The sequence below is a fragment of the Dermacentor albipictus genome, chromosome 4 (assembly GCF_038994185.2).
Source record: "Dermacentor albipictus isolate Rhodes 1998 colony chromosome 4, USDA_Dalb.pri_finalv2, whole genome shotgun sequence".
Lineage (NCBI taxonomy): Eukaryota > Metazoa > Arthropoda > Arachnida > Ixodida > Ixodidae > Dermacentor > Dermacentor albipictus.
This window is the reverse complement of record NC_091824.1, coordinates 93,887,962-93,901,149: the sequence shown is the minus strand read 5'-3', so window position 1 is coordinate 93,901,149 and position 13,188 is coordinate 93,887,962. Positions and strand designations below refer to the sequence as shown.

The 13,188-nt window shown below is 43.0% G+C and overlaps 1 protein-coding gene across 5 annotated transcripts in view; it reads left to right on the top strand.

The window, feature by feature from the left end:
* The window catches only part of Sin3A (SIN3 transcription regulator family member A), a 60,075-nt gene that overhangs the window by 8,798 nt on the left and 38,089 nt on the right, over positions 1-13,188 (top strand). For 4 of the 5 annotated variants that reach the window (XM_065454064.1, XM_065454065.1, XM_065454063.1 and 1 more), the window contains exons 3-5: positions 9,447-9,543; positions 11,343-11,497; positions 12,159-12,459. In XM_065454064.1, coding sequence (XP_065310136.1) covers positions 9,447-9,543; positions 11,343-11,497; positions 12,159-12,459 — 553 coding nt within the window. Of the gene's footprint in view, positions 1-9,446; positions 9,544-10,966; positions 11,124-11,342; positions 11,498-12,158; positions 12,460-13,188 lie in introns of those variants that run through there. The other variant, XM_065454067.1, reaches the window with a different exon arrangement.

Genomic DNA, 13,188 nt, shown 5'->3' with positions numbered 1-13,188 from the left:
GAATTCATGGTGAAGCACGATAAGGAAGAGAACTGAAATAGAATGGTTATATTATCCTGGCTCTGATTGGTTCGCAGTCCAACTTTCCATTGTACTTGTGTTCCTTCAGCATGGCAGCTATGATGCCAATGCAAACCTTCAGTTGCAAAATTTAAACTGTTTACCATATCTTAGCATGTACAGTGGAACCCTGTTCGTATTTATTTCACAAACAAGTTGAGTACTAAAATGTTGAGAACGAGTAAATGAAAGCGTGAATTCTATATGTATATTTTATGTGGCAGGAACCCTGGCACAGCATATAACCAAAGGCGACAAACTAGAGTGCAGCGAAGGGCAGTGGTGTTGAGGTATTTCTGCACAGCAGAAATATGCAGCTATGGAACAATTCTTGGGCTGAAACTGAAGCCATGAGCATTTACTGTTGAAATGTGATAGCAGATGGTGATAGTTTCATCGGGGGTGTCTTGGGACAGCTTTTATGGGGTGACTACTCATCCCAGTATGTGCACATTCTGTCCACATTACTGCAGTGCCTATTCGCATTCAAACTTTGGTGTAACCTCCTGAGACTACCTGTGCAATATATTTATTGCCCATTGCCTTAAATTCGTAAGCTAAAGATAATTTGTAAACATTTGGATAAAATTTACATCCCGGACATAAAGTCTGGTGTCTGCAGAACTGTATGGAAGTGGCCTAGCCATATTGTTGTCATCATTCGTGAAAATTGACTTTAATGGAATCTATACAGCTGTGTCGCCGCAGTCTACGGAAAGTGGCTGTGAGGTCACTTCTGAATGCCACGTAATGGCAGGAAAATACAGGGTGCAGCATCATCAGGGCAACCAACTGCAGAATGGAGGGGTGGGAATGCTGCGCTAGTCTGCGCTCACTGCAATTTGTTGCTCCATACTGCTCCAAAAGGTAGGGGTGTGTGAATAGTGATTTTTGTGAGTGAATTGAATATTGAGTACATTTCAAATAATTTTAGAATAATGGCTGTTATCATAGTTAATATAAAACTATGTCCACATCCCAGTATTCTCCCACTACATAGTATATTATGAAGCACTGTTTATTAAAAGCACAAATAAAGCATTAGGAGCAAACAAGTAGTTCCTTTGCCTGCACAGGGCTCTTCAGGAAGCGCAAATGATCACTGTGCAGCCTGTAAAATATGGCTACCTAAGTGACGTAGCCTGCTGCACTATGCAAGTTTTGTTTTATGTCTACACCAGAACACAAAAAAATAGAAAAAATAGAGTGGCGACATTTTCAAAGTGCGGCGGCGCCATCGGCTCTAACGGCTCCGAGCTGCCAAGTGAGGCGACCGCAGGTAGTTGCAGTGCTTGCGCTTTGCAATTTCTTTGAAGTTCTCGCGAAGGATGGGATAGTGAATTTTAGCTAGCGAATTTGGTTAGTGAACTTCATCTTCTCGGCAAGATTTTGCTGCAAATCGGAATAGCTGTGGCAGGCGGAGCAGATTGTTCGGGTAAGTCCGTGTTACCTTTGCATGCGGAAACATTGGTTTTGCGGCCATTACACTTTGATTTGCACTTTTGACAATACGTCACGAACTAGTAAAAGCCTTGCAGTATGCGATATACTTTACCTCCACGTTGTAGTGCTGGGAAAAATCTCTCGGCCTGCACCTTGAAAACAGGCTGCATGCCGTAGGTTCGTGTAAGCGTAGCGCACGTGCGCGGATGCCAAGATGTGTCCGTTCTTTTGTCTCGGGATAGTGGAAGAATGAATGAACATTAGTTCAGCCGTGTCGGATCTGTGCAATGTATGCACACTTTATTAACAAACGTCGCCGCTCTTGCCCTCTGGCCAATAGTAACGATAAGCAACACAAACCAGCTTTCACATGTAAAGGTTTCGAATAGTTGCTGATAGGTATTGCGAAATTTCGTGGCCACTAACGCCAGTGCATGGAATTCAATCTGTGACGCATGAGTTTGGTTGTCACGAGCGTCAGAACTTTGTAGCAGTGCAAACACTTCGCGGCATTTACTTGTGAATCAGGTGCAGAGTTCTGTGGCGAGAGCCGCTGTATGAAGCCCACCTCAGGCCTTTGTGTCATCGAGGCCCGTAGACACGCATACACATATGCAGAGAAAAAAGGACATGCACAGGTGAATATGCCACAGCGGCACAGCTCTCGACGTACATCGTGTTCGTTGTAAACGGCGCTCTGCAATCTGCTTCGGTTTCGCTGGTTATTTGCACATCCATATATGATGCAGTCACGCCCCGATGATGTTCTGTACTTGGATGTTGCGGGCACAGGCATATTTACACATTGAACACCCCGTAATGCACACACGCTACATGTGCACGAACGCATCTTGGCAGCTCAGGGAAGATGGCGGCTGGTCGCTGGGTTCTGGAGTATGCGCTGAGCCCATCTGGTTCAAGACTATCGTGTTCTGGTCTTTGACTGCAAGGTTGAAAATTTAGCATTTCGCTCCTAATTTGTTTATTTGGCTGTAATTGACATTTTGGTATTTGAAGAATACTCGCATTTACCAATAGTGACTATATGATTGGAACACTAAATCGAATAGGACAGTGTTCCATTTGTTATTCGAAAGTTTCGAATATTCGCACACCCCTACTGCATTCATTGGCCACATTCGTTCACGACGTTAAAGCCAGTTAGACTGCCATTGTGACAGCTGATAGAATCAAATTGATTCCTATTTTTACACGGCAACCACGTGGCATTCGTGAGGCTACAGTGAGTTGGATGACCATGCTGCCTTTGCGACTGTGTGATCAACGTAGTAGTTTTACACATAGAGTGCTGATACATGATGGTGCTCTGCAGATAAAAAGGTACTGAGCATCCACCCTACTTATTCCTGTTGCTTGCTTGCAACTTTATTCATTGCACCGTATTGCAATTTAGTTCAAGAGAACTTGAGGTTGTTGAATCTAGCATTGGGCATTATAACCGCACGCACAGTGATCAGGTCCTAGACTGCACAGAAGCGAAAAAGGGGCGCGTTGGTATGGAAGCATGGCGAATTCGGAGCATGAACTTCTAGCACAAAGGCAAAGGCATGAGAAGAGACAAGACACAGTGGTGACTGGCAACTGAAAGGTTTATTCAAAAGGTTAGAAACATTAAAGATGTGATATGCCATATGTTGTCAAAAAAAAGCAGGTAAAAACAGAAATGTTTCAAAAGACCTGTCACGTGTTAGGTTGCATTTAGAAAAGCTACTTCAGTATCATGAAGCACTATGGGCATAGCTGACACACCCCTACCTCCTTTTCTTTATCTCGTGGGCTTCTACAACCTCTCTTGTCGTTTGATCTTTGTGCTTACATAAGGCTGTTTTTTCAAACTGGGGTGTACACTTACTATGCATTTTGCAGCCTCTTATATGTATTTGCGAGAGGTGTGTGCATCATCCCTTTTGTGGAATTCAAATGCTCCTTCAGCATGGTGTTAAGACACCTTCCGGTTTGGCCATCATATGTATAGCCACACGAGAAAAGCACAGAATACACTACTGAAGTTGAGCAAGAAATGAATTTGTTTATATGGTGAGCACTACAGCTGGACCAGTAAAATAAAAGCAGAATGTATTTAATAGTAAGTGCTCAATAAATAAATAAAATATCGCACCTATGAGACTGTCCTTCTTTAAAAAGACACAAAAAAGGAAAATAATTTCAGCTGCGCGATTATATTATGTTTATATGTGAATAACAAAAGAGAACCCTCTTACTGTGAAAAGAGGCTTGGTAAGCCAGAAAAGACAAAAATTAAAGATGGATGGCAACCTCGCCTTGGAGTTCTTGCCCTAGCTTGCCATGACATCATAGATTTTTATGGCGACTGCTCGGACCTAGATAACTGTTCATCCTAGAAGAGTGAAGACTGCACTTAGCAAATTTGAAGAACTTATACCTGTCCACACTGGCCCAAATACGAAAAAGTGCTTTGAAATCTGCAACATCATGCAAGGTGCTGGTGCTTCGGTGCAAAATTTAATAAGGGGAACAGTGACCTTTCTTTGCACTTCTAATAATGTGCTTATTACATCAGAATAGAAAAAAATGTTCTCAAAGAATATTTCATGATTATAAACTGATTGCACAGAACCACCAATAGCATGTCATTGTTAGTGTAGGCTCGCTGCTGCTGTGGTGGCATGCTGTGGTGTCACCTATTTTGCTCCTAGTTATACACCAAACTATATTTCGTTTTATGTGTGTGCTTTTGTGGAAACCTTGTGCCTGCTCCAAAATGTCAAAGTGCATTCCCACCACTGACAATGTTACATCTTGATCTTTGTGTTTAGTCTAAGAAAAGTGGTTTTTACTACGACAAACATAAGGAGGTGGTGACTTTGTCTATGTACATAGAGATAACTTTCAGCAACTAACAATGCCATTTAAACAAAAACTGTTTTTCACGTTTGTAACGTACCAATCGGAAATAAGAACTCGCTTGGAAAGCGCCCCTTCGGCTACGTTTGCGTCTCAGGTGGACAAACAAAAAAGACTTATCTGAATTTATGATTGAGAAAGCTGTTTATTTTATTTTGAAGGATTCCTCTGTGTACAAGGAAAGCTTATTTAGATTAGTTGTGAGTTGGTTGCCATTTGTTGCAGTAGTTGTTTTGCTGTATTGTGGAATTGGCCATGTTGTTTAGGTGCAAAATGTGCCTACATTGTTGTCTTGTAGCCGATGTCTTGCTCAATTTAAATTTATTGCCAGTAAAACCTCGTTAATCTGACCCTCATTAATTAGGGAAATCTGATAATTTGAACTCATCCTTTGGTCTTGGGAGGCGTATGCATTATTTAATGCAATGAAACTTGTTAGTTCGGACATATTTGGCCACATATTGGTTAATTTGGACAACTCTCGGAGCTCAGTGAGCGTGGAGCACCACAAAAGTGCGACACAATAGAGCAGAAATGGTGTTAGTGTCCACCGAAATGAAGCGGTGGAGTTTGCATCACCTAAGTCATCATTATATATTTTGTGTGATTGAAAGCAATGCCAGAACGCTTTGTGCCTATTTGTGCCTTCAAAGCCTTTATTCTTACGTTCACCACCGCGTTGGTCACGTGCTCGCGGGATCGAATCCCGGCCACGGCGGCCGCATATCGATGGGGGCGAAATGCGAAAACACTCGTGTGCTTAGATTTAGGTGCACGTTAAAGAACCCCAGGTGGTCAAAATTTCCGGAGTCCTCCACTACGGCGTGCCTCATAATCAGAAAGTGGTTTTGGCACGTAAAACCCCAAATATTATTATTATTATTGGTCACGTGCCTTCGTGACTGCATAGTCGCCATCCACGGTTGTGTCGATAGCAGCCATGGTTTCGTCCGCAGCAGTTGTGGCAAGCAGTAGTTTCGTTTTTACTCAGTGCAAGGTGGTCGAGGATGAAAAAGTAATCGGGATGTGCAGCACGGTAGTGAAAAGCGTGTCTCAGATGAAGACGCACACTGCGGCCACACTGTGAAGGAAGTCATGAGGCCTTCACTGCTATGAGCGCTAATCAGTCATGAGATGACGAGAATTGCAGCTTCTGCACTGCTTCTGTGCAAGATATAAATGGTATTTTCCTATTCATTCAGTAAATAAAAGCGTGTTGACATAGAAGCATTTGTTTACTGTTTTCTCACAGGGTTCATGTTGGTTCTTGAAACCCTTGAAAACCCTTGAATTTGAAAAGATCGTTTTCAAGGCCTTGAAAGACCTGGAATATTTGCAGATGCTCGAATTTCCTAAATTTTTTAATAACCCTCCAGTGATAGTATTTGAGAAAATTTCAACCCTCCTGAATTTCCGCTGTGATTTTGTTAAATATATGGTGTAAGTTTCGTACAGTCAAGTCAGCATGGGCCTAGCGAACGCTCGTGAATGTCTGGCCACAATGACATTGTCTTGTCCACCATTTCCTCTCGCCCATTTCCTGTGCTACTTTCCAGACGAGTAGAGAAATGGCCGCTATTTTGTGTGTGGTTTGCGCGGTTGAATCGTGACATTTTGTGCGTGTTTAGCGCTTGCGTGTGCGGTTTTATCGTTACGTTTTGCGCACATGTAGTGCTTATGCGTGCATATATAGCGCTCGTGTGTATGTGAGGTTGTATCGCGACATTAAGTGCACATGTAGTATCTGTGTGTTTGTGTACGGTGATATCGTGGTGCGTGCCAGTAAACGTGTGTGCCAACAATGCCTGGAAAATGCAAATTTCAGCGGTCATAGCTGAACAACGACAACTACCGAGAGTGGCTTGCACCCAAAATGTCATATCCGCACAAGGCAAAATGCAAAATTTGCTGCAAGGGTTTTGACATCACTGGGGTAGTCTGCATTAAAAAGCCACCTAAAAAGTGGAAAGCATAGAGAGCACATGCAAGCCGCTGGGAGTAGCTGCATAAGGAGCTTCCTGGCGATCTCTGAATGTCAAGCAAATTAACCACAGCCAGCGCCGTCACAGTCGTCAAACTTGATGGATGCATGCAAGAAACGTGAACTAGACGCAGAAATTCTGTAGTCATTGAAGGTCATAACATCGCACTATTCATATAATTAGTAATCACAGGCGAACAAATTGTTTAAAAGTATGTTTCCAGACAGTGAGATGGCACATGCTTTCAAATGTGGAGAGCAGAAGTGCTCGTATATTGTGTGCCATGGTTTGAAGCCATTCTTTCTATCCTCTCCATGGCAGGAGATAGAGAACAGCCACTACTATGTTGTCTTGTTGGATGAGTCTCTGAATGAAAATTTCCAGCAAAAGCAAATGGACGTTCATCTAAGGTACTGGGATGCATCACAGTTGGTCACCTTATGCTACTTCACATCTGTGTTTATGGGCCATGCCAGGGCTGAAGACCTGCAAGAAAAACTACTTGATGCCTTAGAACCACTTCCGTTCTCAAGGCATTCAAAGGCCTGCAGGAGGAACTATCAGGTGACGTGCTTAGACTTCAGCTGCTGTAGCTCACACACTGTGCATAATGCCTACAAGGCAGGTCTTACAGGAAGTGGATGGAGCTTTGACATTTTGCTCTCAAGTGTGAGCAGTTTGTTTCTTGATGCATCTGCCCGGAGAGAAGGCTTTGTAGCTATCACCAGACAAACTCTCGTTTCCTCTTGCGTTCTGTGCACATCGATGGATTGAAAATGTCCCGGTGACCGAGCGGGTTCTGCTTCTTTGGCCTGACGTCAAAGAGTATGTGGAAGTGGCAAGAAGCAAGGAAGTGAACCTTCCCAAGTGTGCTTCTTTTCAGAACCTTCGCGACTTTTGCTGTAACATACTAGTGGTAGGAAAGCTCAAGCTTGCACTTGCAGTGACCTTCCAGCCATTTTTGACACACTTGCAGACAGACAAGGTAGTTATGTTTTTGGCAAAGGACTTTGAAAATATTGTCAGAAAACTGCTAACAAAGTTTCTCAAGTCCTCTGTTCTCTGTTCATCAGTTGGAATCACTGGCCTCCTGAAGGTTGACTTTGAAGATTTAAACAACCGTGTACTACTTCAGAAGATAGATTTTGTTCACATAGCCGAGCAGCTTCTTAAAGCCACAAAGTGTGAAAGCTGCATTTGCATTTCGCATGCAGTGCAAGCAGTTGCCCCAGGTAGATGTCATCGAAGCCGTATGAATGTCTGGAAGGCTTGAAGGAAGTTCTGGATCTAGTTGCATTACTCATTGCAGCAGATAGAATACATGAGCATTCAAGGGATACTGTGCTTGCACAGTTCTACAGGAGTGCAAACATGAGTTGCAGCTATTTGAAAAGAGCTTGTATACACCTGACAAGTTTTTCTATGAATTTCTAAAGGTTGGCTCAGCATATGCTGAGCTTTGGAGGGTTGTAAAACTGCTGCTTGCACTTAGTCACGGCCAAGCAAGCATAGAGAGAGGATTCAGCGGGAATTGCCATGTTTCAGTAGAAAACATGAAAGAAGGGTCTCGCATTTCACAGTGCATTATCTGTGATACTGTACACATGGCAGGTGGCATTTTCAATGTGCCCATCACAAAGGAATTGAGAGCATCTGTGGCTTCTATGAGGAACCAATAATTGTGCCTTTTTGGAAACACCGAAAAAGCAGGAGCGTGAAGACCCGAAACAGAGGAAGAAACATTGCATTGATGAAGAGGTTGAAACTCTCAGAAGTAAGAAAAAGAAACTACAAGCTGCTGTTGCAGAATTGACAGCTTCAGCAGACTTGTATGCAGAAAAAGCTCAGGCAACCAGTGACCTGACTTGCATCATGATGTCAAACAGCCTAAGGAAGTCTGCCAAGAGCAAGTAGCAGGAGATCTTGGACATTGATGTAAAAATTTAGGAGAAGCACCACGAGGTTACCTAAGAACTGAGTGAGTGTTTGTTACTTGGTTGATCTTCTTTAGCGAATGAATGTTTGCATCTTATAACACACTGCAAGTGGTCATCCGTGTAACTCTAACAAACAATGATGAAAAATGGAAATATCGCTGGAGCCATCGTTTTGTCTGAAGACATGTTCTCTTGTTGAAACGTTGGCTCCAGCGACAGTCTCCTCTTTCAGCGAATTCTCATCATTTCAAGCCTCTGTCTACCCCTGAACATTGTCTGTCTTACTTGGATTGTCTGTCTTACTTGAACATTGTCTGTCTCACACTGTCTTACTTGGATTTCTAACAGACAGTGTGGTCCTTGAAAGGCCTTAACAACCCTTGAATTCTTCTCATATACATCAGCATAAACCCTGTCTTTACACCTTCGATAATTCGACATTCTGTTAATTTGGACATTTTTTTCAATCCTGTGAAATTCGAATTAACAAGGTTTTACTGTAATAGTATCATTTTTTACACACTCTGTTAATGGCTGTTTTTGATTAGACAGGTAGCAAAGTAACTTGACCTGGAGGTTGAAGGTACTGCACGTGCAATTGTTGTCTTGTGCATGTGTTTCAATCTACCGTTGGCTGACCACAACAAAAATTGCGTAGTCTTGCATCTGTGCTTTAGAACTAGCTAAAAGGTTCTGCAATGCGAAGTTACTGTTATCTTGGGCTTCTTGCAACACATGACTGGTTGAATGTAGTGTGTGCACTCAGCACTTTAATGCGAGTTTCTGCAACAGTGTTGTTTCATGGTATTGGTATGTTGTATTTTGGGGTGAAAGCTTGGTGGAGTTGGGGCAATACCTAGTTTCACAATAATCTGGCACTGGAGTAGACTGGCTGGTGCAAGTTTATTGCAACTATTGTAAGAATGCGCTGTGTGTATGATGGACACTGTAGCTGCATTTATACGGATATGGTTCCCGATTTTTGGTTATGGATCCACCCGTCGTCAAAGGCGGGAAAGAGCCCGAAATAGCCTACAGCCGTAGCACTGTATTTAGAATAAAGGACATTATTCAGTGCACATGTTAGTGCATTTATTGTACCTTGCATGCAATGCAGGCCACGTTTGGGAGCTGGAAGCCTCTCGCAGCTGGGTCACAACCACAGCCCATCATCAGTGCATCACCCCTTGGGCGGTCAATCCCATGCAACTCAGGTGAGGCTTGTGTGTCTGCAGAATAAAAAAACGTTCAAGAACATTTAGCCTAACCATGAATGCCAGGTTACTAATACTTTTGAAGAGTACATTGCCACATGTATATTGTTTTACTTTTTGTCGGTTTTTCACTAGAGTTTCACTGTTGTGATGAAGTTGTGTTAATCTTATGCCAAAGATCTGAAGAAGTTGTGTGAAGATGCCAAATATCTGTCTAAAATCGATGGTACACTTGTATGCATGAAACATGCATACGACGACAATGATTTCTCTGTAAATATGCTGTCAGAAAGCTATTGGATAACAGTAGCCCACTGTTGGAAGAAGTGAAGTTGCATTTGATATTAGACGATGCACACTCTTGAGCATGTGCTGATGTTTGGGGCATCATTAAAGTAGCTTAGCCATCGTAGATTAAAATTATACAACCTGCTGTCATTTAAAAATTATTTAGCCGAGTAAACCAAAGCGCACTTTTTGCATTGTTCGATTTCAAAAGGGCGAAAGGCACTGGAGGCCAGTTTCTGTGATACCTACCGTCAAACTTTACTTTTTTGAGACTCCCTAATGTGCCAAAAATTTCCAAATCTGGCAACAAGGTAGAGAGCAGTCTCCATATGGTGCATGCTGTAGCTTGTAGAATAGGTATGACTGCAATATTAGACAATGTGTCAAAAAGCTGGTCGAAAAGTTTACTTTTTGGGAATTCGTACAGAACTATTTTATCTAGGTTCAGAAGTGTTTCCTTAAAGCTTTCTTAGCAGCATTAAATTTCTTCTGCTGGTGTGCTTCTCCCTTCTGCTTCTTCTGGCTGAACCCCCTCCCCATGTCCCTGTTTGATTGCTTACATTTAAATTTCTGATTAAGTACCTTTCTGAAGGGTCCTGTGCAAAGTGGTTGAAAGGCAAGCTAGAGATTCTGCCTAATTTTTTGCCTGGTAAAGGAGATTTTAGGGACAGTGATTTAATTTTGCATGGAATTATGGCAAGAGCAGCGCATGTGAAGTGAAAGAAGATGAAGTGACATGTTCCAAGCTGGCAGCAGCTGATTGGTGGTGCCTGTTGGGGCAGTGGCACATGTAGAAGAGACACTTGCTAAGATCATACTCTCTTTCGGTGCATCAGTTATAGGGCTCAGCCACAGGGACGTATTTGATGCCGTTTGCAGTTCCATACAATCAACAAAACGAATAACTTGGAGTTCTGTCTTGTAATTTGTTTGTTTTTGTATGTTTCCTTATCTCTCTTTCTTGATTTTTTTTTTTAATCGGATAAGTAGCCCTTCAAAAGAATAGGTAATTGTTTCAGCATGCAATTCTTGGCCAATCCCCCAGTGTGGGTATGAGCCATAACATGAGGCCATCATCATCATCATCAGCTGGCAGCCCCTTCTGGTTGGTTGACTTTCTGAGTTAGGCCTTGTGTAGAAGATGAAGTGAAGTGACATAGCAGCCTGCAGTTCCTTGGCAAGAGGCCAGAGAGTTAGGCTTTGTTCCTGAATGGTGAAAGGCACTGCTGCCCTGACAGCTTTGGTCCCTTCATCTGAAGCGAACAAGCATGGTTCAGGACAGATCTTCCGAGGCAAATATATGTCTATCTTATTTTTCTATTCGTTTCTAGTACTGTTTTGTGGACATAGGTGCCCTTGTGATGTGCTAATTTGCCATTTGCAGAAGTGCGCTCATCCACTTTAAAAATTATTTGTGTGCTTTAGCCCTAGTTCCCTGGCATTATGTGGGAAGCATCTGCATGGTGAATTGTGGCTGCGGCCACTCCCTGACACACACTTTGACCCTGCAGGCGCACACACCTCAGCTGCATGGTCAGCAGCAGTTCCAGAGGTTGAAAGTGGAAGATGCCCTGTCATACCTTGACCAAGTGAAGTTGAGGTTTGGCAACCAGCCTCAAGTATACAATGATTTCCTGGACATCATGAAAGAATTCAAGTCGCAAAGGCAAGTTTGACTTGGCATTATTTTATGCCTGAATATTTTGCATGCTTATTTATGCATTAGTGAAAGAGGGCGCCCCGAATATTTCCTTCAAGGGACATTAAAGAGAAAAGTGATTTGCCTTCTATTAGTAGATTAGCCTTTTGCAATATCAAAAATGCACCTCTTTGAAAATGCGTGGCAAGACAGAAAAGGTGCAAATGCAAAAGACTAGTGGTGCTGCCACCTTTAAGCTCCCACACTAGCTCGCCGTGGTGTCATGGGTTTTGACAGTGCTTGTTAGGACCCAGGTCATTAACAGAGTTTTCAAAACATAGTTTATCAGGCTAAACGGATTTAGTGTTCCTCTATACTGTCCCTTCAAAGCAGAAGCAAAAGTAAAATGCACAGAAGCAACTGTTAATAAACTTCATAAACCTTCCTGCTTGTCTGTGGCACAGATCATTGTTGCTGTGACTATATAAAGCAAAGTCCCTGTGCACAGCATTCCTACAGTACATCAGCGAATCTTTAATAAACAGTGAACGCCTTGATACAGCATTTATGTTTAGTATTTTTAAAAAACTTACGCATTTTTTACCTTCCACTGTAGCCGGAATCTAAGGTTGGCAGGCATACTTATGTGTTTGGTATTGACTGACCTGCATTCTCTTGCTTTTGACAGCATTGACACCCCCGGTGTGATCCAACGGGTATCGAACCTTTTCAAGGGTCATCCAGAGCTCATAGTTGGCTTCAACACCTTCCTGCCACCTGGCTACCGGATTGAGGTACAGGCTAACGAGCAAGTGAACGTGAGCATGCCGGGCTCTATGTCGACAACCCTGACGGCAGGGGGAGTCCCCGTGGGGCCCCCGCAGCCAGCAGCTCCCCAGGCCCCGCCCGCAGCAACTCCTGCGGGCGGCGCTGCACCTGGCATCGTTGCACCTGCCTCGGCGGCGGCGTCGCCACCCACGGGCATTAAGGCGAGTGGCCTGCCTACATTGCTGTTCTCATGTGTGGCTCAGCTTTGTATGCTGGTGCATTGGGGAGGAACAAGCTTTGTGGTAACATGCTAGTTGTGGGCATTCGTCCGCAGTACTATAGGTGCACAATGCACCAGGGAGGGAAGCCCGCTCTGCCCTCGGCATGTCTGCCAAAGCACAGCGCTACGGGCAACTGGAAATTTTGTTCACTTTTTTCTTGGTTGCGCCTTTCGTATCTTTATTATATTTTGCATAAAACAAAATACAGTAAGAACAAGTATATTGTAAAAAATGTACTTTTTGGGGGGATATTTTGTTCTTTCCTTTCTTGGTTGTATCTTTATCGTTGCTGTATATTTCTTGAGAAATTCAAGTCTGATGTCCTGTAAATAGTAAATTTATTATTATTTTCTTAAGTGTATTCAAATAATGTACTATTGTGAAACTTTTATCTTTAGTAGATTATGTATTGTTTTTGGCTCTTGTTTTGTTGCTCTCCCAACTGCCTTGTAAAGAGTTCATCAGCCCAGTCAAGCTGTCCATAACATCTTTTAGCTGATGAACCACTCCAGAAACTGTTCTTTCTGGGAAGTAAAATGATTTGGTTTGACTGAAAGCCCAGTCATGCTTGTCAACAGAGGCATGATTTATCCACTTCTTGTTTGTAGTCGCAAACTTTACACAGTGCTGATGAGCTTGTAAGACACAGCAGATAAGTGTGAACAATGT